General features: G+C 38.0%; 1 protein-coding gene across 1 annotated transcript in view; it reads left to right on the top strand.

Annotated features, from left to right (window-relative positions):
• The window catches only part of LOC149149680 (histidine--tRNA ligase, chloroplastic/mitochondrial-like), a 340,861-nt gene that overhangs the window by 32,415 nt on the left and 284,571 nt on the right, over positions 1 to 23,875 (top strand). Inside the window, exons 2-3 of the mRNA XM_089440941.1 lie at positions 3,165 to 3,361; positions 3,441 to 3,536. Coding sequence (XP_089297067.1) covers positions 3,165 to 3,361; positions 3,441 to 3,536 — 293 coding nt within the window. The remainder of the gene's footprint in view (positions 1 to 3,164; positions 3,362 to 3,440; positions 3,537 to 23,875) is intronic.

The raw sequence follows: 23,875 nt of genomic DNA, 5'->3' as shown, positions 1-23,875 counted from the left end.
TGCGAAGTAGCTAGAAGAGGACGAAGTTTGTTGGGAAGACCTAAATCGAGTTTTCTGGGCTATCTATCTCTCACATGTGCGAAGTTTCTGGGTAGTTGCTGGGGCGGAAAATCTGTGTCTATTGCAAGTCCGAAACTCTCTTGCTGGGGGGCCAAAATTTCTGGACTGAAGCTGCTGTTGGGAAGCTGTCACTTGGAGTATTCTGTCAAGATCATCTGTTGCAGGGAAGGACTGACTTGGTGGTTGGAGGAGGTCTTTGTCTAGGTCTAAGAAGTCTGGAAGTGTCTCATCTTGATTTGAATATATTGAAGGAAGAGTTTTTGACTGGGTTTTCTCCTTATAGGGGTTTTTCCCTGGCTGAGCGCCTACATCTTGTGTCTCTTGTTCTTGTGATCTTCATACACATATAATTTGGTAATTGCTTGATGAAAGATAAACTAATTAAGAAGTAAAATAGACCAACATAATTCACAAGTAATTATCAAGAAAGAGGAATTAAACCCTAAATCCTACTAGTGTTGGTTTCTCAACAAACCGGACTAGTCATCGAACCGGTAAACCCCTCAGACTGGGAACCGGCCAGAATCACACTGGAACTGGTAAAAAAGCTGGACCAAAAAACCAATCAACCAAAAACACGAAATATTCAAATTTTAATGAAAACCGTATATATTTATGTGCATCCATCTAAATCCAAACCATTTATACACAAATAAGCAAAAGTTCTCAGTTATAGAGCATGTAAGTGTGCACATAACCAAAATAACACGGAGTGCAATCTATCTTTGAACCGAAAATACATCAAAAAACATGCCCTGGATGGCCTCTAGCATTAAAAATAAAATAATGCTACAACAAATACCTACATATCATCAAAATATTTACCTATATTGGAATCTTTGTCATCAATATCACCCTCAAAGCATTAAAATAAGGTAAAAAATGCTTAGCATGTCAATTCAAGATTTTGTTTGAGTGATGGGTAAATTTTTAGTAGGATCATGATAGAGGAGTTCGACAATCAATGCCACTAACATCAAGGTACATAGAGGGATTAGTGCTCTTGATTAAATGCTAGTTTGATACCATCATACATGATAACTTCGAATGGAAACATTGTAATCCCCCCTATCCTGAAATCCTGGAAAACTGTTAAGCCTGCTAGATTTTGAGTGAGATCTAAAATTCTACTCTCTCCATATGAAATCCAATGAGGTCGGAACCACTCTCAAACATCCCGAGTCATTTCATGCTAATGTTAAAAATTTAAGTAAAAGGATGAAAATGAAAGATAAAGGAGAATATCAATTTTTACTTTGAAAATTTAACATTACCATGAATTGCATAGCAATGGTAGGGCCATAGGCCTGAATATTGGGCACTTATTGTGGGCTGGTGCCCAGTTAAGACAAAAATTAAAAGAAAAAAGGCAAAACAGGCCCCACTTGCTAAATTGTACACGACTTTACTGTACTGAACTGGCCAAAAAGGGTTCAAGTCACCGGTCCGAACCGGTTTTTGTCTCAAAATGGTTAGACCAGCCAGTTCAGACTGGTTCGGTCTGATCCCGATAAAACTGGATGAAGGGCAAATTTGTATTCTTTAGGGATAAGTTGGGTGTTGTGTAGGACACCTTCCTCGCTAAGAGGTAGTGTTGAATTTGTAGCTTGGAAGGTGGTTTCGCATAGGTCATGTGCCATGACATGCAACCAACCACCTCAAATAACTCCTACAATGATTATTTAATTAATTCCCTAAGTTAGGACTTTAGACAACAGTTTAATTTAATTATTTGACTTGCTGGCCACCTTTTTGGAAAAGGTAAAAGGGTCAACGACAGATTAAGTTGTAGCTCTTGATCTCAAGAGATAAGATGAAATCTCAGCCATCCATCTCTTTGGAGATTAGGGTTAAGCACTTTATGAAGGGAGTTCGAGCTGTTGAGGAGATCATTCGATTGGCACGCTTGGGCATTCAGCTGGAAAGAACGTTTTGACAGTCAGAGCAACAAAGAGCAGGTCAAGACACTAGGGCAGCATACAGGGCAAGATGATATCAGCGAGCAGATCAAGCAAAGGGGGTCGAAAAGCCACGAGTTTCTTGGGCCGTACAGGCTGAAATTTGTTGGGCGCAAAGGCTGATTTGCTGGGCTGTAAGGCTGGGCCGTACAGTGCTGCGTAGGGGTTGATTTTACTTAGATTTGCTGGGACAAATTGCTGTAGCAATTTTCTGTTGTAAAAATCTGCTGTAAACTAAATTGCTGAAGCTGAATTGAAGCCCACCGTTGCTGGTTTTCCAACACTGGGGTTTCCAGGGTATATCTGTGTCATTCTTTTATGTGTGTTTGGCTTTGTGAGTTTTGCTTCTGCTGTTTATGCTAGTTAAGAACCCAGAGTATTTTCTGTTACAAATCAATTTAGAAAGCATCTTTCATTTCTGTTCTGTGAATATTTGTTGAACATCAAATCTGTAGCTGGGTTTTCAAGAATTAACAAGTATAGTCAGTCAACCCATTTCTGACAGAGTTTGTTACAACTAGTCAGCAGGCAGCAAGTAGTTTTATTCCCAATTAGACAAGGCCATTCTACAAACAGGAACCTAAATCTTCTCTAGGAGCCAATAAATCATAGTCTTTTCAGATTCCTTTCAAGGGGGCTTTAATGTTTGGAAATATAAATTTGGTTTAAGTGGATTACATGAATATTTTCCCATTTATTATTTTTGTCAATAATTATTTGACAATATTAAGTGGTTGATTTTTTACTTATAATCAAAGCGGGAATGAAATCCCGACAAGGTGGATTCTATCTTTTATGTGCATTAATGTTCCTTCTGCTGGGTTGTTTCCTGAACTAGCTTTTGGTGCTTGATTTTTGGATTTTGTTCCTATATTAATATGATTGTAAGGCAAAAGGTTTCTCAGCTAGTGTTTTATAGTAGCTAGTTGTATAATATTTGCATGTTGTTAATTTCAGATTTGGCCCTTATTTTTGATGTTTTTGCAAATGATTCATTCGTGTCTATTTTTTGGACCAAAGATTAGAAATTTATAAAAGCACAGTTTTTTGAAAACCTTCTTTGTTTCCGAAGCATAAGCAAAGGGTTACTTTACATCACTGAATAATATATAAACTAACAGTTTTACTATAATATGGTCATCGTAGGTGCTACAGTCTCAACAAATACTTATATGGAGGAAGGAGAGGTCTCCATTATGGACAAGAAGTGTGGACGATCAACTGTTTCTGCTTCTCCTCTGAATCATGGGGAAGTTATTGATGTTAATCCTCCACGTGGAACTAGAGATTTTCTGCCAGAGGACATGCGGCTTCGCAAATGGCTTTTTCAAAAGTTTCGAGAAGTATATCTTGTTCCTATCTATGCAATTGCAGTATTCCTAGTTGTATCACTTGAAGTTAAACCTGTTATTTTTGTTGAAGGTTTCCAGATTATTTGCATTTGAAGAAGTTGATTTCCCAGTTCTCGAATCTGAAGCACTTTTTGTGAGAAAATCAGGGGAAGAGATAACAGAACAGGTAATGCTTATCAATGCCAATTTCAACCATGATTATGTTTTCAAATAAATCATGTATATTGAAAATAGTACTAATATCGTACAAAATTGGCATCACTTCACAGTGGGCTTGAAATTTCTACAAAAATAATACTTAACCAAATTCCAGATAGGAAGTGTCATAATTCCTTCTTATACAACTTCAAAATTTACCGCAACTATCTGGCAAGATTTTACAGGCATAATATTTACAACATAGTCCTTTGGGAATTCCATCAGTCCAAAATGAAAGTAACCTTTAACTTCTGACCTGTAAAATACTAAAACATCAAAACAGAAGTAATGTAGAAACAAACTCCCCAATCTAATAGGATTTTATCTGATTCACCAGTTTCTGTGGACATCCTATTTTTTGTCAGATCTTGTCCTCCCTCAGAAATGCAAAGGATCCAAATCTTCATTCCCAAAGTTGCTAGTCAGAGTGTCAACCTCTGCAAGTTCATCCATCTCTGTGTTCTTGGGAAATTTTGTCCAATAACTGAAGTCCTTTTAGCATTAAAGTCTAAGTTACCCAAATGATTAAAGGCAGAAAACTAAGCTAAAAGCATCAATTCACTTAGTTTGTCATCAATCAATAACGTGGGAATGTTATCATAAACAAAAAACAAGGAATAAAACGAAAGGGATAGAGAGTTTCCCAGGATAAGAAATGTGAACCCACCCCTTCCCAGTGTATATTATGCACATCAAATTGATTAATAATGCATTTACATAGTGTCTTTCACCCTGGTGGACAAGTAGAATTATCCTCATCTTGGAGTCTTGGGCATGCAACAAATAGCCAAGCAGAGGCTTATGCCATCTTCCAGAGGCTTCTTCAGGTCTCTTTTCTAGATCTGAGTAGCATAATAATATTGGGAGACTCAAATTTTAATTTGCCATCTTCTCCTTCATTCCTCTCCTACGGAATTTTCAAGTCATATTCAAAATAATCTATTTCTTGTTGTCAAGAGTTAGGGACTACTGAAGATTACATCTTTTATGAGTTAATAACAAGGAGGCTGATCTCCCCGCAAACCAAAGTATCAACTGGGAAGTGATCAATGACAGGGTGAGTCACTTTCCTATCCATCTCTTTGGATTCGAGCCGAGTGGAAGGAGTGGAGGAAGTCACATCCAGCCCATGATTGGGGCTGTTACATGGATAGCTTCAGCGTTAGCTTGATATTATGCGGAGGTGGGTTCATGTATTACTCCTGGCACACTTGTAGGGGAGTAAACATGCACATTTTAAGGACAGAGCAACAAAAACGAGTTTAATTGTTTTGATGGCTCAAATGGTTTAGGGGGATGGTGGAAATGGGAGATGTGCTTGTCACACACCTCCAATTCCCCTGGGAAGTAGATTGAGCACTCATCTAGTTAGATTGTGTCTTAGGTGGGAGAAATTTGATGGGAGGCATTGCATTCCTATTCTAGAGAATTCTATGGCTTTTCTTTTCGCATTGTGGGAGATTTCTTGGTCACGTGAGGTAGAGCTCACTTTCCCAGTGGCGGATTACTCTGTCAGATTCAATGACGGGTGCGGGAGACTTCTATGGAGAAACATTGGCTGTGGGATTGGCAGAGGAGTTTGAGGTTGATGGTTGTTGCTAGCAGTAAGGATGGTGAGGCCAGAGTTTCCTTGTGTGCCCATTCAAGTTCGTCACTTGATTGAACTTCCTCCTTGGGTGCTGTTGCTTTGCTTTTTTGCATTGGCTCTCCCTCAGTAACCAGCTGTCAGTCCGCCAATTGGGTTTGTGGGAGCTTGCTTGCTTTATTAGCTGTTATCTTTGGACTACTGTTTGGAAAATTGATAATAAAGACAGCTAGAAGCAAGGTCAGCTATGTGGGAAGCCTAACAGTGATCCATGGTTTTGGTTGGACTTGGATGGGGAGTGTTCTAGCTCAGTTGTTGGTTTGCCCCCCCAATTAGCTATGTTGTGACCAAAATTGGGCGAGGTCTATGAGCATGAAGATGAATCTGGGAGGCCAAATAGAGAAGAGGTGAGCTTGAAATACAAAGGTTGCAGGGAGAAATCCTTTAGCTCCATCTAAGATACAATCAACTGGCAACTGGCTTGGCCTTCATGATGAAAATTCTGGTAGACAAAAGGACACATCTCGAATAGTCGGAGGAGGAAATTGGTACCCCTTGGTTCCAACTTGGGGAGCTGCCGCAAAGCCTGGATCAAGCTTGGACGACCTCTCCTTCTTCTGAAAGCTCTATGAGTTCTGTTTCTGCCAGGGTTCCTGATTTGAATGTTAGCGCTCTTCTTTAGGAGCCAGAGCAGTTACACACAGGCTTCCAGGTCTTCACTAGCTATATAGTTGTTATAGGGGTCAAATTTTGTTGTATATTGGGTGTGCTTTAGCATATATATGCTTGGAGAAGAAATCATTTAGAAGTCTTTTGCTATCACTTTTGGATAGATATTAGGCAGGTTGATGAGACTGTGTTGATAAGACTGAGCCATCATTTTTGTAATTTTACTGTACTGCTAGGACCCCATGCACATATTTTAATCTAAAAATATTTCCAGTTCTGGTTAAAATAAAATAAAATAATGCACTAACATAGTGTCAAGATGGGAATGTAAACATCAATGCAAATCGATATTGAATGAGACACACCGTGGATCAACTCTTTGTCTATTACTTTGGGACAATAATCTATCATGAAATTCTTCCCTTTGGGCTTGGATCGCAGGAGAGATATTTAGAGGTGGATGGCCCGCAGGAGTGTAGTGTTTCCTCATCTTCAATAGACAATTCTATTGAACTCTGAGGATGTTGATAAGAAGCGAAGTAATGGATTCCTTGATTTGTGCCTTATTTCAAGGAATCAAATTTTGTGATCTTCTTAGTCATGTACAAGTTCCAGTGATGTGGATGAGTTCAAGAAGCAGTTTGACTAGTGCGAGTTTGTGGAGGACTGAGTTATCTGTTCTCTAGTGTGAGTTAGTTTGGGAACTGAAAGAACAAGTGGAGTTAGCCTCCTAAATTTTAGGATGAACTAGTTAACAAGTTGTATTAACTGTTGTTAACTAGAAAAGCACTAGTTTGACTTCCCAAATATAGAATTCACTAACAATAGCCAAATCGAAGTGCTTATAAGGAGACCAAAGGCACACCTTATATAGCTTGAGTACGAGTTTGTGAGCAAGTGAGCTTGTGGAGGAACAGGCCAAGAAGTTTTCTCTTGTGCAAGTTGGAGAAGGAAGGCAGCCTTGAGAAGTGCGCTGAAAAATAGGAGGAAATTCCTATTTTTTAGGAGCTGGGAATGCGCTAGGAAATAGGGGCATATTTCCTAAGGAATGCACATAGATTTAGGAGCTCGGGTTTGCACAGTTTTTGAGGAGCAGATCAGCATTCTAGCAGGTGTTTCAAGCCTAGTTTAAGGCAGACAGAATATTGTATTTTCTGATTGAGACAAGCTGGTTGTAAGAGATCTGTAGCTTATTCTTCTTCAATAAAATTCTCAAGCAAGCGAGGGTTTTCCCAATTGGGTTCCCTAGAAAATTGTTGTGTTCTATTGTGTGAATTTGTGCAATTATTTCTATTCCTATTCAGCTGCTTCTAGTAGAGAAATTCTGTGATTATATGAAAAGAAAATTGTTTTCAGATTGTTCATATTAGCAGATCAGAATTTCGTGGAAATTCTACATGGTATCAGAGCTGTGAACAGAAATCAATTAGAACATAGTCTTCAAGGTTGAAAGATGACAACTCACACAGGATTAGGATTGCGAGAGCAGGATAGACTGGATGGCTCTTCAAATTTTGGTGTTTGGAAGGTTTGGATATTGTTCCTGTTGGACAAGTTTGGACTGAAGGAATTCGCTGAGAAAGGTGTTGCAAAACCTTCAGATCCATATGAGTTGAGGCTCTTCCAAAGGCAGATGGCCAAGGCCGAGGCCAAGAGGATGATCCTGGATGGACTCCGAGATCATGTAGTCCCTCATGTTGCAGGTAAAGATACAGCTAAGGACATGTGGGATGCCTTAGTCAAGCTCTACTAGAATTCTTCCGAGAACCGGAAGATGGTTCTCAAAGAGAAGCTGAGGACAATCAAGATGCAGAAGGGTGAGTGTGTAACTGCCTATCTCACTAGAATTCAGGAAGTTCATGATGAGCTAGCAGCTGTTGGAGAGCAACCCATGGACACAAAGTTAGTGCGTGTGGCTTTGAATGGTTTACCAAAGATTGGCATACTTTTGTTCAAAGCATTACTGGACAAGATAAGTTGCCGGATTGGGAACACCTATGGAGTGACTTCATCCAGGAGGAGCTAAGGCTTAGATTAGTTGAGACTTCTAGCAGCAGTGGCAAGGATTCCAAGGTTGAGAAGGAGGAGGAAAATCTTGCTCTTGCAGGTAAAGTCAAAGGCAAGAAAGGCAAAGGGAAGAGCGAGAATAGTCAAAAGGGTGACAAGAAGAAGACAGATCTAAGTAAGATCAAATGCTTCCATTGCCATGTTTTTGGACACTATGCTTCTAAGTGTCCTAACTGGAAGAAGAAGGGGTTGAATAAGGAGCATGTAGCTGTATCAACTGAGGTAGATGATTTTGCCTCTCAGTTTGAGAAGGACTTCTTATTGATAGCTTGCATGGCAAGCTTAGTAAGGAGTAGTACGTGGTGTTTTGATTCAGGAGTCCTCTCCATATGACTAGGAACAAGGAGTATTTCAAATAGCTGGATTAGAAGGATATGCAGGTGAATATTGAGCTTGGAGATAATGGCAAGTATGCTACCAAGGGAGTTGGTACTGTCAGTTTTGAGAGGGAGTCAGGTAATCCTCTTCATCTCAAAAATGTTCTCCATGTTCCAGGGTTGAAGAAGAACTTGGTTTTAGTAGCTGTCCTTGAGGACAAAGGGTATGATATCATCTTTGGCAAAGGTAAGGCTTACCTCAAGCATCTAGCTTCAGGAGCAGTGAAGTAGATAGGTGTGAGGATGAAGAATCTCTACAAGTTATAGGTAGAGACAAATGCAGCCTTGAGTAGTAAGGAAGTTTGTGCAGATGTTGGTGAACTTTGGCATAGGCGCATGGGACACTTACATCATGGGGCGTTGAAGATTCTTCAACAGATCGCCACAGGATTACTAGCATACGACTTTGACAAGAATGGAGTGTGCAAGGGGTGCACGCTTGGCAAGTATGCCAATTCTTCTTTCCATGTTCAGGGCAATAGAGGCAAAGGGATTTTGGAGCTGGTGCATTCAAATGTGTGTGGGCCCTTTTCTTCTCCATCACTAATGAGACACAAGTATTATGTTACTTTCATTGATGATTTTTCTCGGAAAACTTGGATTTATTTTATGAAAAAGAAAGATGAGGTCTTAGATAGGTTCATGGAGTTTAAGGCCTTGGTAGAGAAGTAGACCGAGAAGAAAATCAAGGCAGTGAGAAGTGACAATGGTGGAGAATATATCTCCAATGCCTTCAAGGAGTTTTGTGCAAAGGAAGGTATTAGGAGAGAGTTGATAGCACCTCATAACCCTCAACAAAATGGGGTGGCTGAGAGGAAGAACAAGAGTATTGTTGGAGCAGCTAGAGCTATGTTGCATGATCAAGATCTGCCTAGGTTCTTGTGGGCAGAAGCATGCAACACTGCAATATTTCTACAGAACAGGAGTCCACACAGGGTGCTTGGACGAGTCACACCAGAGGAGGCTTTCACAAGCAAGAAGCTTGATGTTTCACACTTCCAGATCTTTGGCACAAAGGTCTACTGTCATGTGTCCAAGGATAGTAGGAAGAAGCTGGATCCCACAGTAGAAAAGGGAATTTTCGTGGGATATAGTGAGACATCTCAGACATATAGGGTGTATTTTCCAAGTCTTAGGAAGACAGTTCTCAGGCAAGATGTGAGATTCCAGGAGAATCAGGCTCTGAGAGTTTCCTTAGAATGTGAGCCACTTGCAGTACATGAGGAGGAGCTACTCGCTCCCAAACAAGAGCCACAACTAGCACCTTAGAGTCCGTGACAACCACAGTCTAGTGGCAAGAGGGTAGCGCAAGAGGATTTGCAGTAGGATGAGTAGGAGAAACCAGGTCGAGAGCAGATAGATCAGATAGAGGCCCCTACCACAGGGAGGAAGAAGGCCAAGTGGGCCGAGAGGTTGATTTAGGAGGCTCAGGAGCAAGTCGAGGCTCCTAGCACCATGTTTAGGCAGAGTAAACAACCATAGAGGTACACAAGTTATATGGCACTGATGACAGAGTTGGTGGACACTAAGCCTTCTTCTTATAAGGAGGCAACTTCTTAACAGGTTTGGCAAGATGCCATGGTAGAGGAATATTCCTCTATCATGAAGAATGATGTCTGGGAGATTGTTCCACGACTTGAGGGGAAATCAGTAGTTGGATCTAGATGGGTGTACAATTTGAAGCATGGAGTAGATGGGAGCGTGGAGAAGTTCAAGGCCAGGTTTGTGTCCAAGGGCTTCTCACGGATTGAGGGCATATACTATGAGGAGACTTTTGCCTTAGTAGCACAATATTCATCCTGTTGATTTTGGGTAGCATCGGATGTGCTATAGCCTTGAAATTTGGTGGAGAGGCTAAAGCACATGAGATCTCCAAGATCCAAAAATCGTTTGGAGAAATTCCACCAGGATGAAGAGATATTAAAATAATTAATATTTTTAATGGGTTCCTAAGTCTAAACTTGGGAAAATAAAAATATTAATGTGTTTAATATAAATGGGTAAGAAAGTTCTAAGTGACGAGGATCAAGCCAGTTCTAATCTTAGCCATTGATTAGGGACTTAATCTCGGCCGTTGAATTGTCAACAAGAAAAGTATAAGAGGAGGCTTGAGGGTCAGTTGGAGATACACCAAGAGAGATCAAGAATTCGATTTTCTGGGGCTGGGTTTGCTAAGGAAATCGAGTGAGTGATCAGTTGCAGTGAGGAGCAGTTTAGCGAGGGATTTCGATCCAAGGTTGAAGAATACATATCAGAGAGGCAACAAAGTGCCGGAAGAGGCAGCGCAGAGCCTAGGAGGGCTGATGCAGAGGCTAAGGAGGCCAGCGTAGAGGACGTAGAGGGCCATAGAGGCTGACGCAGAAGTCGAAGAGGGATTTAGAGGCAACGCTGGGAGTGTCTGTGGGGCAGACTAGGAGCTGATCAGCTGACATAGAGCCGAGGAAGGGTGATGCTGTTCCTGAAGGGTGACACAGTTTTAGAGGAGTGCTTGGAGCAGCTTTCGCTATCCAGTGCAAGGAACAATCGAAGTCACTGTGGGATTGTTCATTCGGTTGCTGATTTGCTGGAATATCTATCTCCAGATAGAGGTACTACTACTGAGGATATTCTTTGAAGGGTGAGCCATTTCTGGCATCCTAGTTGTATTCAGAAATCTGCTTAATAATAAAACCCTCTATATGTTGCACCGATTTTCCCAAATTGGGTTTTCCGGGACGATTGTCCAAAAATAACGGTGTCCCTTGTGTGATTGTCTCAGTTTATTTCAGTACATGATTTGTATATCTGTGAAGGTTGCATTTGTGTTTACTTCGATGTTTATGCAACTAAATAACTTGTTAATGTAAAGAACAAGTAGGAGATAGTAAACCAAATATTGCAGTAGGGGTTTCTCATGTGTTAGATTCAGGAATTTTCACATGGTATCAGAGTGATTGCAGATCATAGGTGACTGAAGGCATCAACCGGGAAATCTAAGAGTTTGCAACAGAGAAGCAGTTGTCTCGAGAGACAATGCTACTCTAGAGCCAGAGACGTAGAAGGAAGAGTGACGCAGTGCAGAGAAGGTGACTAGAGGCTCACGCAGTGCCTGCGTCAGCATTCTGAGCCAGGAGAGGGTGACGTAGTAGCTACGTCAGCTATCCAAGCCAGCGCAGAGGCAGAGGGAGGACAGATCAGGCCTACGCAGTGCCCAATCATCTTTCTCAGCCAGGAAGGATTGCCATTGTGGCCAGGAGGAGCTGATCCAACTCACTCTGATTGCGCAGAGCCAGAAGGGCTCAGATTCTTTAGTTGCCAAGGCTAAGGGAGCTGTGCAGATTTTAATTTGAGGAGTTGGTGGACGCTGTTTCTGTCAGTGCAAAGCAGTGTCTAAGGAGACTAAACCAAGGTAGAGGGAAGCACTACCTCGATGGATTTCTAGCCAAGAAATCCAGATTTGAGTTGCAGCAACAAAGGAGGATTGGAGAGGAGTGATTCGATAGTTGGCAGGAGGATTTCCAGGAGGGAAGTCGAGACTCGGAGGGAGTCTAGAAGAGGAGCAAAGATGGCAGTGAACAGATTGAGGGATTAAGATAGATTGGACGGGGCTTCTAATTTTGTCATCTGGAAGGCCAGGATCCTGGCAATCCTGGATAAACATCGCATCAAGTACTATGCCTTGAGAACCGTAGCTGCCCCAGTTGACCCTGATGCAAATGAGAAGTATGAGGAGGCCCAGGGGAAGGTGAAATGCATGATCCTAGACAGGGTTAAGGATCATGTTATACCACATATTGCTGAGAAGAACATAGTAAGGGAGATGTGGCAGACCTTGACCACCTTGTACCAGGGCTCTTCCGTGTAGTGGAAGATGTTATTGGAAAATCAGCTGAGGTCATATTAGATGTAGAAAGAAGAGGAGATAGATCCCTTCCTTCTCAGGTTGCAGGGGATTCACGACCAGCTTATTTCCATGGGGTCTATACCAGATCTGAAGTTCATGGTCAAGACTGCCTTGAATGCAGTCTCCGAGGAGTAGGAGACATTTGTCCAAAGCATCTTGGGCAGAGCGACTCTCCCCAGTTGGGAGGAGATGTGGGCAACTCTTCAACAGGAAAAGCTCAGGAGAATGACTAAGGTAGGGAGTAGTGGGAAAGGAGTTCGAATCAAGGAGGAGGATACAACTCTAGCATCTGCGGGACAGCAGGGGGTTCAGAAGAGGAAGAAGAAAGATATCTCCAAGGTCAAGTGCTTCAATTGTGGGGAGATGGGACATTATGCCTCTCAGTGCCCCAAGAAGAAAGGCAAGGGAGAAGCTTCTGACTCAAAGCCTGCTCTAGCAAAGGCGGAGAAGGATGTCGAGACTAATGACGGTTGTGCCCGGAGTGCTCATGCGCCTCTAGAGAAGAGGTGGGGAGACATAGAGCTGTAGTCAGGAGGACTACAGGAAAGGGGCAGGATCCTTGAGGTGCCCAAACTCTTGGATCACATACGGCTACGGGAGCCCGTAAAGACATTAGCATGATGACAGGTGTCGGGTGGAGCAAGGTGTGATGGAGCGATAAGGCAGGGATAGAGTGCAAAACTCTGTAGCAATGCAGTAGAGGTTGCAACAGTGCAAGAGGCACATAGGTGTTTGCAGCAGCGCAGTTGCAACAAAGGGAGCACAGGATAGTAGCAGAGGTAGCTTCAGCATCACGAGGCTTCCAAACTGACCAGGATGTCAGTGTTTGGGTGAAGTCAGTTACTTACTTCTCAGTAACTGAGTTGCAATGCAACAGTTAGCAGTGGCAGTGCTATGGGCAGCATGATGCAACATGTTGAGAGGGAGCTACAGTACAGATGTAGCAGTGGCAGTGTCAGTGTCATGGGCAGCAGTACAGGAAGCAGCGAGTGAAGTGGATGTGAGGCAGCAGGCCAAGCATCAGCACAAAGGACCGATGTGGAGGATCAGTGTGATGCTTCTATGGTGAAGCATTTCTAGAGCACATTCCTCGCTAAGAGGGAGTGTTGATTTTGGGTAGCATCAGATGTGCTCTAGCCTTGAAATTTGGTGGAGAGGCTAAGGCACATGAGATCTCCAAGACCCAAAAATCGTTTGGAGAAATTCCACCCGGATGAAGAGATATTAAAATAATTAATATTTTTAATGGGTTCCTAAGTATAAACTTAGGAAATAAAAATATTAATGTGTATTAATATAAATGGGTGAGAAAGTTCTAAATGACGAGGATCAAGGCAGTTCTAATCTCGGCCATTGATTAGGGACTTAATCTTGGCCGTTGAATCGTCAACAGGGAAAGTATAAGAGGAGGCTTGAGGGTCAGTTGGAGATACATCAAGAGAGATCAAGAATTCAATTTTCTAGGGCTGGCTTTGTTGAGGAAGTCGAGTGAGTGATCAGTTGCAGTGAGGGGCAGTTCAACAAGGGATTTTGATCCAAGGTTGAAGAATACATATTAGAGAGGCAACAAAGTGCCAATAGAGGCAACGCAGAGGCTAAGGAGGCCAACGCAGAGGACGCAGAGGGCCGTAGAGGCTGACGCAGAAGCCGTATAGGCTAACGCAGAAGTCGAATAGGGCTTTAGAGGCAGCGCTAGGAGTGTCTATGGGACAGACTGGGAGCTGATCAGTTGACACAAAGCCGAGGAAGGGTGACACAGTTCCTGAAGGGTGATGCAATTCTAGAGGAGTGCTTGGAGCAACTTTCACTGTCCAGCACAAGGAACAACTAGAGTCACTGTGGGATTGTTCATTCGGTTGCTGGAATATCTGTCTTCGGATAGAGGTACTACTGTCGAGGATATTCTCTGAAAAGTGAGCCATTTCTGGCACCCTAGTTGTATTCAGAAATATGCTTAATAATAAAACCCTCTATTCGCTGCACCGATTTTCCCAAATTGGGTTTTTCCGGGGACAGTTATCCAAAAATAATGGTGTCCCTTGTGTGATTGTCTCAGTGTATTTCAGTACATGATCTGTATATCTGTGAAGGCTGCATTTGTGTTTACTTCGATGGAAATAACTTGTTAATGTAAAGAACAAATATGAGATAATAAACCAGAGATTGCAGTAGGGGCTTCTGATCTGTTAGATTAAGGAATTTTCACACATCCATTAGGACTATTTTGGCACTTGCTGCACAGATGGGGTGGAGGATCCACCAGATGGACGTGAAGACAACATTCCTCAATGGAGTGGTTGAGGAGGAGATCTATATGGAGCAGCCAGAGGGGTTTGAGTAATTCAGCAGAATCACACACGTGTGCAGGCTGAAGAGAGCCCTTTATGGGCTCGAGTAGGCTCCAAGAGCATGGTACACTCAGACTGACAACTACCTTCAAAGATTGGGCTTCGCTCAGAGTGAGGCAAATGCCAACCTATATTACGTTATGGTTGGAGGGCTTCTGCTCATTCTAGTTCTCTATGTCAACGACATTATACTGACTGGAGATGAGAGCTTGATCCAGGATTGCAAGGAGGACCTTGCAAGGGAGTTTAAGATGAAGGATATGGGGCTTATGCACTATTTCCTTGGCTTGGAGGCTTGACAGGGTGATGGTGAGATCTTTGTGGCATAGGGCAAGTACACTACAAAGATTCTCCGAGGATTTCATATGCAGGATTGCAGGACCATGGCCATGCCTCTAGTCTCTCTATTTGCAATCTCATCTGAAGTGCTCTCATTAATCAAAAGGAAGAGATAAACTTTGGGATTGTTTTGGCACATTTGGCATTAGTTAACTCACTGTTGTCATAACTTGTTTACTGCTATCATAAAAGTTCATTTATTGCTCATTGAATGTGATTGGAATATAAGTGTGTTAAAATTGGAATCTAGGGCCAAATTCCACCTTAGGACAACTCATTTGATGGAGATGATGATTGAATTAAATTCCTCTTTTCGAGAGGACCAAAATTGATATAAAGTTCATCTCATTTGGACAAGCAGAAGTGTGATTTTGAATTTATGCCCACACAAGTGCAAATTGTCAAGGTTGGCCACATCATCATGTAGGCTCAGAAAGCCCAATGGATGTGTCACTTCACCCTCAATGACTTGTATAAATACAAGTGACCTTTCACCTCATTTGGCATTTTCTTCACTCACACATTCTCTCTCCTTCTCTCATTGGTTTGTACTACCTTGGGCATTCTTCTCTCTCACACGTGTGGATCAAGAAGGACAAATTTTAGACGCTGAATTTCAGGGCCGAAATTACTGAGTTGACTGTAGTTTGACCAGCGTTGACCAACACCTCTGGGCATCATTTGACTTCGATCTTTTGGGGATACTTCTATCTCTGGAGGCTGCAACTTTTGGCATAGAAATCGAGGTTTTCTGAGCACTTTGACCGCAAACCAATTTGCAGGTTGACCACAGAGTTCATACAACAATTTGACCGAGTTTGACTGTTGACTTTGTCATTATTTTGGGCTGACTTTGGCCTCTTGATTAGGCTGAGTTTGACTGGGGAAGACCGAGTTGTTTTGAGGACATTCTATTGTTGCTTTGACCAGCGTTGACTTTTTGGTTAGGGCTGAAGTTTGACTACAACTGACTGTCGAAATTGACAGGGTTGTTTTGACTTTGAATTGGGCAAGTCAATTTGACTTTTGTACCGTCTCTCTCCGCTGAACATTTTTATATAATAATAAGAAGAATTGATCAAAGGGTTTTCCCCATCTTGGGGTTTTTCCCTGGCATCCGCAAATCTGGTGTCCTCTTGTCTTGGCTTGTCGTCTGCATATTGTTTTATGTTCTATCTAATTTTCTATCAATGTGATTAATGGTTAATGTGATTGCTACTGGAAATCTAAATTGGAAATTGCTAATGGGCTACTTAAGAAACATTGAAGTAATTGTGCTAAGCATAGAACATACCATTGTTAACTAAATTTAACATGGTTTCAGAGTCCAGGTGAAGACAAAGACCAAGCAAGCGAGAGAAAAGCAATCGCTAAGAAAAAAGTTGTTGGACAAGAATATTGGTCTAGCTTCAATGGCGACTACGTCATACTTCAAATCCGAGGACCCTCTCAAATTTTATTGAAAAGAAGACTAATTTGGAGATCATACTTGGCGACAATGCCACCTACCCCATGAAAGGGATAGGGACTGTCACTCTTCACTTAAATCAAGGTCAAACCCTTCATCTACAAGAAGTATTATATGTACATGATTTGAAGAAGAACCTGGTGTCTATTTCTGCGATGGAAGACAAAGGCTTCAAGGTAGCATTCATTGATGGAAAGGTACGCATTTGGCAAAGAAACCCTAAAGATGCATTTATCCTTGGATTTAGGGTTGAAAGTCTCTATCAAGTTGGAGGAAGTCCTTTGGGAGCTATGACTTTTGATACTTCTCTTCAATTTGAATTATGGCACCGAAGATGTGCTCACCTTCATTACAAAGCCTTCCCTGGGGTAAGGAAGATGGTCACAGGTATGCTCGAGTTCAACATAAATCATGAAAGTGTTTGTCAAGGTTGTGCAGCTGGAAAGCTTACAAGGGGACCATTCCTATCAAGTGAAAGTCAAACCATTGACCTTATTCAATTGGTCCATTTTGATCTATCTGGTATGTTGCCCGTAATATCATTAGGAGGATACTTATTCTATGCAATTTTTGTGGACGACTTCTCTTGCAAAACGTGGATCTATTTCTTGAAGAAAAAGGACGAAGTGTTCAAATGGTTCCGTTCTTTCAAAGCCTTGGTTGAAAAATCAAATAGGGAAGAAGATCAAAATATTGAGGACTGATAATGGAACCAAATATGAATAAAACGAATTTAATGATTTTTGTAGAGAGGTTGGTATTAAGAGGGAGACGACCATTCCATACACTTCTGAGCAAAATGGAGTTGCCGAAAGGAAGAATCGAATAATAATAGAAGCCCCCTGTGCCATGCTTCATGACCAAGGCCTACCAGATTTCTTATGGGGAGACACTGGCAACACTATCGTATATGTTCAAAATAGAAGTCCACATCAAACATTGGATTTTAAGACACCCAAAGAAGTCTTCTCTGGTAAGAAACCTAATGTTTCTCATTTTAGAATATTTGGTTGTCCTGTGTATTTTCATGTGCCTAAAGAGAAAAGAAACAAGTTAGAAGCATCTGGGAAGAAAGGAACATTTGTGGGCTATAATGAAACTTCAAAGGCATATAGAATCTATGTGCCTGGTCAAAGAGAAGTGGAAACAAGCCATGATGTTACTTTCGATGAAGATTCTGCCCTTGGGAAAGCCAAAGATCTCCCTATCCCAAGGAAGGACAATGGTGATGTTGTAGGAAAGCAGGACGAATCTTCGACAAATGAACCGATGCCCGATGTTGAAGGCTTGATTGATCCCATTGATCCACCTTCTAGTGATCCCTCTACCTCAAGGAAAACACCTTTGTGACTCAAAGATACTCTAGAAGACGTTGAAAGACCTATTGCTCCAAGAGGGATATTTCGTGAAAGTAAGAAGCTGAAAAAGTATCAAGGGTACTTAGCTACTATGAGTACTATTGTTCAATACGAGCCATGTACATTTGAAGAAGCCGTGAAACACCAAGTATGGAAGGATGTGATGAATGAGGAGTACGAATCAATCATGAAGAATGATGTATGGGATATGGTTCTTGTTACCACTCAAACCAGCAGGGGACCTAAAGGGGTTCCTAAGAGGGCAACTGTGGAGGCTTAGCGCATTGTCACCACAGCGAAGTCTCCTTGCTCTTTACGAACTTTCACTGATGGGAGGAGTCCCGGTAGTGTAGGGATTCACTTGTATAATATATGTTAATGGATAAGTGAGAAGTGATCCTCAAAACCCTTTCCCAAGGATGGAGTGAAAAATGGAACTTGCTTGCTCTTTAAGCAAGGGACTTGGTCCACCATGTTGAATTGTGTAGCTTGGGAGGTACTCCAAGCCGTAGGGTTCAGGGTTTGGAGGACAAAGCACCACAAGGGCAACATTTGGGCTTGGAACCCAAGTGGGGTTTTGACACCCATTGTGTTTTGGGGAAAAACCATGATGGTTTCATAGCATGTGATGGATGAGGATGATAGTAACAATGTAAACTTTGAAACGGGAACTATAAACTCAAAACGGGAACTCTGGCTCAAAAACCCCGAAAAAACATGAAAAACAATGCTAAAAACGAAAAGTGTATATTGGAACGATGGTTTTTTTTTTAGGGTCAATTTTGAACAAGTTTTAAAAATGGCAGTGAAAACGATTTTTTTTGTGGAAAAATTGTGCAAAAAACACCCTAAAAATGAAAAGTATTAATAGTGGAATGATGGCTTTTTTTAGTGTCAATTTTCAACATTTTTAAAAAATGCCAGGAAAATCGAATTTAAAATTTAAAATTTAAGATTTCGATTTTTTTATTTTTTATTTATTTTAAGATTGTTAAAAAAATTAACTTTCATTTAAAAAAAAAAAGGACTCACACTACCCTATAAAAATATAAATATAATTTTAATTCAAATTAAAAAATTATTATTATTACTATTATTACTATATAACGCTCATAACATATTTCATGAAAAATACTTAAAAATATTAACATTATGTGTATATTTTTTTAAATTGAATGCCTTAGTTTATATCAATACATCATACCCCTATATATATATAAAGTTTGTTGTTTTATGGTTGAAAATCATAATGGGTGACACTAGAATAAATGATACTTTGCCGAAATTGAGAGGAATTAGATTCAAATTAAAATTCCTAAATTTAAAAAATATTGGTAGCTGAGCGATACGTAAACGAGAAAAGCTTTGATCTTGTTATGTTGCAATTATTATAACTGTAACCACTCCAAAATGATGCATGCAGATTTATTTGATTCCCTATTAATGTTAAAAACGTGTCATGTTATTTGATTCCCTTTAATGTTACTGAAGTTACTATTTTATCATTTTAACTTTTGGATTTTTAAATGATGAATTAATAAAGGGGATTAACAACTTTGGTATCACTTAAAATATAATGATAATAGTTTGGACATTAAGGGTTTTGATTTAACCTAAAACATTAGGGATTGAGATTAGTTGATTCTGGTTGGAAAATAATATTTTTTAAATTAATAAATAAGTATTAATAAATAAAATTTGTTGTTCTATGGTTGAAAATCATAATGAGTGACACTAGAATAAATGATACTTTGTCGGAATTTAGAAGAATTAGATTCAAATTAAAATTCCTAAATTTAAATTATATTAGTAGCAGGGTGATTCCGGGAATTGCCCAACGTAAACGAGAAAAGCTTTGATCTTGTTATGTTGCAATTATTATAATTGTAACCACTCCAAAATGATGCATGTAGATTTATTTGATTCCTTATTAATGTTAAAAAAGTATCATGTTATTTGATCCCTGTTAATGTTACTGAAGTTACTATTTTATCATTTTAACTCTTGGATTTTTAAATGAGGAATTAATAAAGTGGATTAACAACTTTGGTATCATTTAAAATATAATGATAATAGTTTGGACATTAAGGGTTTTGATTTAACCTAAAACATTAGGAATTGAGATTAGTTGATTCTGGTTGGAAAATAATATTTTTTTGAATTAATAAATAAGTATTAATAAATAAAGTTTGTTGTTCTATGGTTGAAAATCGTAATGGGTGACACTAGAATAAATGATACTTCGCCGGAATTTAGAGGAATTAGATTCAAATTAAAATTCCTAAATTTAAAATATATTGGCATCCGGGGGATTCCGGGAATCGCACAACGTAAACGAGAAAAGTTTTGATCTTGTTATGTTGCAATTATTATAACTGTAACCACTCCAAAATGATGCATATAGATTTATTTGATTCCCTATTAATGTTGAAAAAATATCATGTTATTTGATTCTGTGTTAATGTTACTGAAGTTATTATTTTATCATTTTAACTCTTGGATTTTTAAATGATGAATTAATAAAGTGGATTAACAACTTTGGTATCACTTAAAATATAATGATAATAGTTTGGACATTAAGTGTTTTGATTTAACCTAAAACATTAGGGATTGAGATTAGTTGACTCTCGTTGGAAAATAATATTTTTTTGAATTAATAAATAAGTATTAATAAATAAAGTTTGTTGTTCTATGGTTGAGAATCATAATGGGTGACATTAGAATAAATGATACTTTGCCGAAATTTAGAGGAATTAGATTCAAATTAAAATTCATAAATTTAAAAATTAGATTCAAATTAAAATTCATAAATTTAAAATATATTGGCAGTGCAATGTAAATGAGAAAATCTTTGATCTTGTTATGTTGTAATTATTATAACTGTAATCACTCTAAAATGATGCATGTAGATTTATTTGATTCCCTATTAATGGTAAATAAGCATCATGTTATTTGATTCCTGTTAATGTTACTGAAGTTACTCTTTTATCATTTTTAAATGAGGAATTAATAAAGTGGATTAACAACTTTGGTATCACTTAAAATATAATGATAATAGTTTGGACATTAAGGGTTTTGATTTAACCTAAAACATTAGGGATTGAGATTAGTTGATTCTCGTTGGAAAATATTAATGTTTTGAATCAATAAATAAGTATTAATAAATAAAGTTTGTTGTTCTATGGTTGAAAATCATAATGGGTGACACTAGAATAAATGATACTTTGCCAAATTTAGAGGAATTAGATTCAAATTAAAATTCCTAAATTTAAAATATATTGGCAGTGGGAATCGCCCAACGTAAACGAGAAAAGTTTTGATCTTGTTATGTTGCAATTATTATAACTGTAACCACTCCAAAATGATGCATGCAGATTTATTTTATTTCCTATTAATGTTAAAAAAGTATCATGTTATTTGATTCCCTGTTAATGTTACTGAAGTTACTATTTTATCATTTTAACTCTTGGATTTTTAAATGAGGAATTAATAAAGTGGATTAACAACTTTGGTATCACTTAAAATATAATGATAATAGTTTGGACATTAAGGGTTTTGATTTAACTTAAAACATTAGGGATTGAGATTAGTTGATTCTGGTTGGAAAATAATATTTTTTTGAATTAATAAATAAGTATTAATAAATAAAGTTTGTTGTTCTATGGTTGAAAATCATAATGGGTGACACTAGAATAAATCACACTTTGCCGGAATTTAGAGGAATTAGATTCAAATTAAAATTCCTAAATTTAAAGTATATTGGCAGCCCGAGAATCGCCCAACGTAAACTAGAAAAGCTTTGATCTTGTTATGTTGCAATTATTATAACTGTAACCACTCCAAAATGATGCATGTAGATTTAATTGATTCTCTATTAATGTTAAAAAAGTATCATGTTATTTGATTCCCCTTTAATGTTACTGAAGTTACTATTTTATCATTTTAACTCTTGGATTTTTAAATGAGGAATTGATAAAGTGGATTAACAACTTTGGTATTACTTAAAATATAATGATAATAGTTTGGACATTAAGGATTTTGATTTAACCTAAAACATTAAGGATTGAGATTAGTTGATTCTGATTGGAAAATAATAATTTTTTTGAATTAATAAATAAGTATTAATAAATAAAAATTGTTGTTCTATGGTTGAAAATCATAATGGGTGACACTAGAATACATGATACTTTGCCGGAATTTAGAGGAATTAGATTCAAATTAAAATCCCTAAATTTAAAATATATTGGTAGTCGGGGATCGCAACGTAAACGAGAAAAAATTTGTCTTGTTATGTTGTAATTATTATAACTATAACCACTCCAAAATGATGTATGTAAATTTATTTGATTTCCTATTAATGTTAAAAAAGTATCATGTTATTTGATTCCATGTTAATGTTACTGAAGTTACTATTTTATCATTTTAACTCTTGGATTTTTAAATGAGGAATTAATAAAGTGGATTAATAACTTTGGTATTGCTTAAAATATAATGATAATAGTTTGGACATTAAGGGTTCTGATTTAACCTAAAACATTAGGGATTGAGATTAGTTGATTCTGTTTGGAAAATAATATTTTTTTGATTTAATAAATAAGTATTAATAAATAAACTTTGTTGTTTTATAGTTGAAAAATCATAATGGGTGACACTAGAATAAAAGATACTTTGCCGGAATTTAGAGGAATTAGATTCAAATTAAAATTCATAAATTTAAAATATATTGGCTCGGGTGAGCCCAACGTAAATGAAAAAAGCTTTGATCTTGTTATGTTGCAATTATTATAACTGTAACCACTTCAAAATGATGCATGTAGATTTATTTGATTCCCTATTATTGTTAAAAAAGTATCATGTTATTTAATTCCCTGTTAATGTTACTGAAGTTACTATTTTATCATTTTAACTCTTGGATTTTTAAATGAGGAATTAATAAAGTGCATTAACAACTTTGGTATCACTTAAAATATAATGATAATAGTTTGGACATTAAAGGTTTTGATTTAACATAAAACATTAGGGATTGAGATTAGTTAATTCTGGTTGTAAATTAAATTTTTTTGAATTAATAAATAAGTATTAATAAATAAAGTTTATTGTTCTATGGTTGAAAATCATAATGGGTGACATTAGAATAAATGATACTTTGCCGAAATTTAGTGGAATTAGATTCAAATTAAAATTCCTAAATTTAAAATATATTAACAATCGGGTGATTCCGGGAATCGCCCAAGGTAAACGAGAAAATCTTTGATCTTGTCATATTGCAATTATTATAACTGTAATTACTCCAAAATGATGCATGTAGATTTATTTGATTCCCTATTAATATTAAAAAAGTATCATGTTATTTGATTCCTTAACTTTTGGATTTTTAAATGAGGAATTAATAAATTGAATTAACAACTTTGGTATCACTTAAAATATAATGATAATAATTTGGACATTAAAGGTTTTGATTTAACCTAAAACATTAGAAATTGAGATTAGTTGATTCTGGTTGAAAAATAATATTTTTTTGAATTAATAAATAAAGTTTGTTGTTCTATGGTTGAAAATCATAATAGGTGACACTAGAATAAATGATACTTTGCCGGAATTTAGAGGAATTAGATTCAAATTAAAATTCCTAAATTTAAAATATATTGGGAGCAGGGCAATTCTGGGAATCGTCCAACGTAAACGAGAAAAGCTTTGATTTTGTTATGTTGCAATTATTATAACTGTAACTACTCCAAAATGATGCATGTAGATTTATTTGATTCCCTACAAATGTTAAAAAATTACTATGTTATTTGATTCCATGTTAATGTTACTGAAGTTATTATTTTATCATTTTAACTCATAGATTTTTAGATGAGGAATTAATAAAGTGGATTAACAACTTTGGTATCACTTAAATTATAATGATAATAGTTTGGTCATTAAGGGTTTTTATTTAACCTAAAACATTAGGGTTTGAGATTAGTTGATTTTGGTTGGAAGATAATATTTTTTTGAATTAATAAATAAGTATTAATAAATAAAATTTGTTGTTCTATGGTTGAAAATCATAATGGGTGACACTAGAATAAATGATACTTTGCAGAAAATTAGAGGAATTAGATTCAAATTAAAATTTTGTAAATTTAAAATATATTGGTAGCTGGGCGATTTCGGGAGTAGCCCAACATAAACGAGAAAATCTTTGATCTTGTTATGTTGCAATTATTA

Source organism: Pinus tabuliformis, chromosome 9, assembly GCF_031772625.1.
Source record: "Pinus tabuliformis cultivar Carrire ecotype Pingquan chromosome 9, CPIR1, whole genome shotgun sequence".
NCBI classification, from domain to species: domain Eukaryota; kingdom Viridiplantae; phylum Streptophyta; class Pinopsida; order Pinales; family Pinaceae; genus Pinus; species Pinus tabuliformis.
The sequence above is the reverse complement of the archived record's forward strand: the minus strand, read 5'-3'. Positions and strand labels throughout refer to the sequence as shown.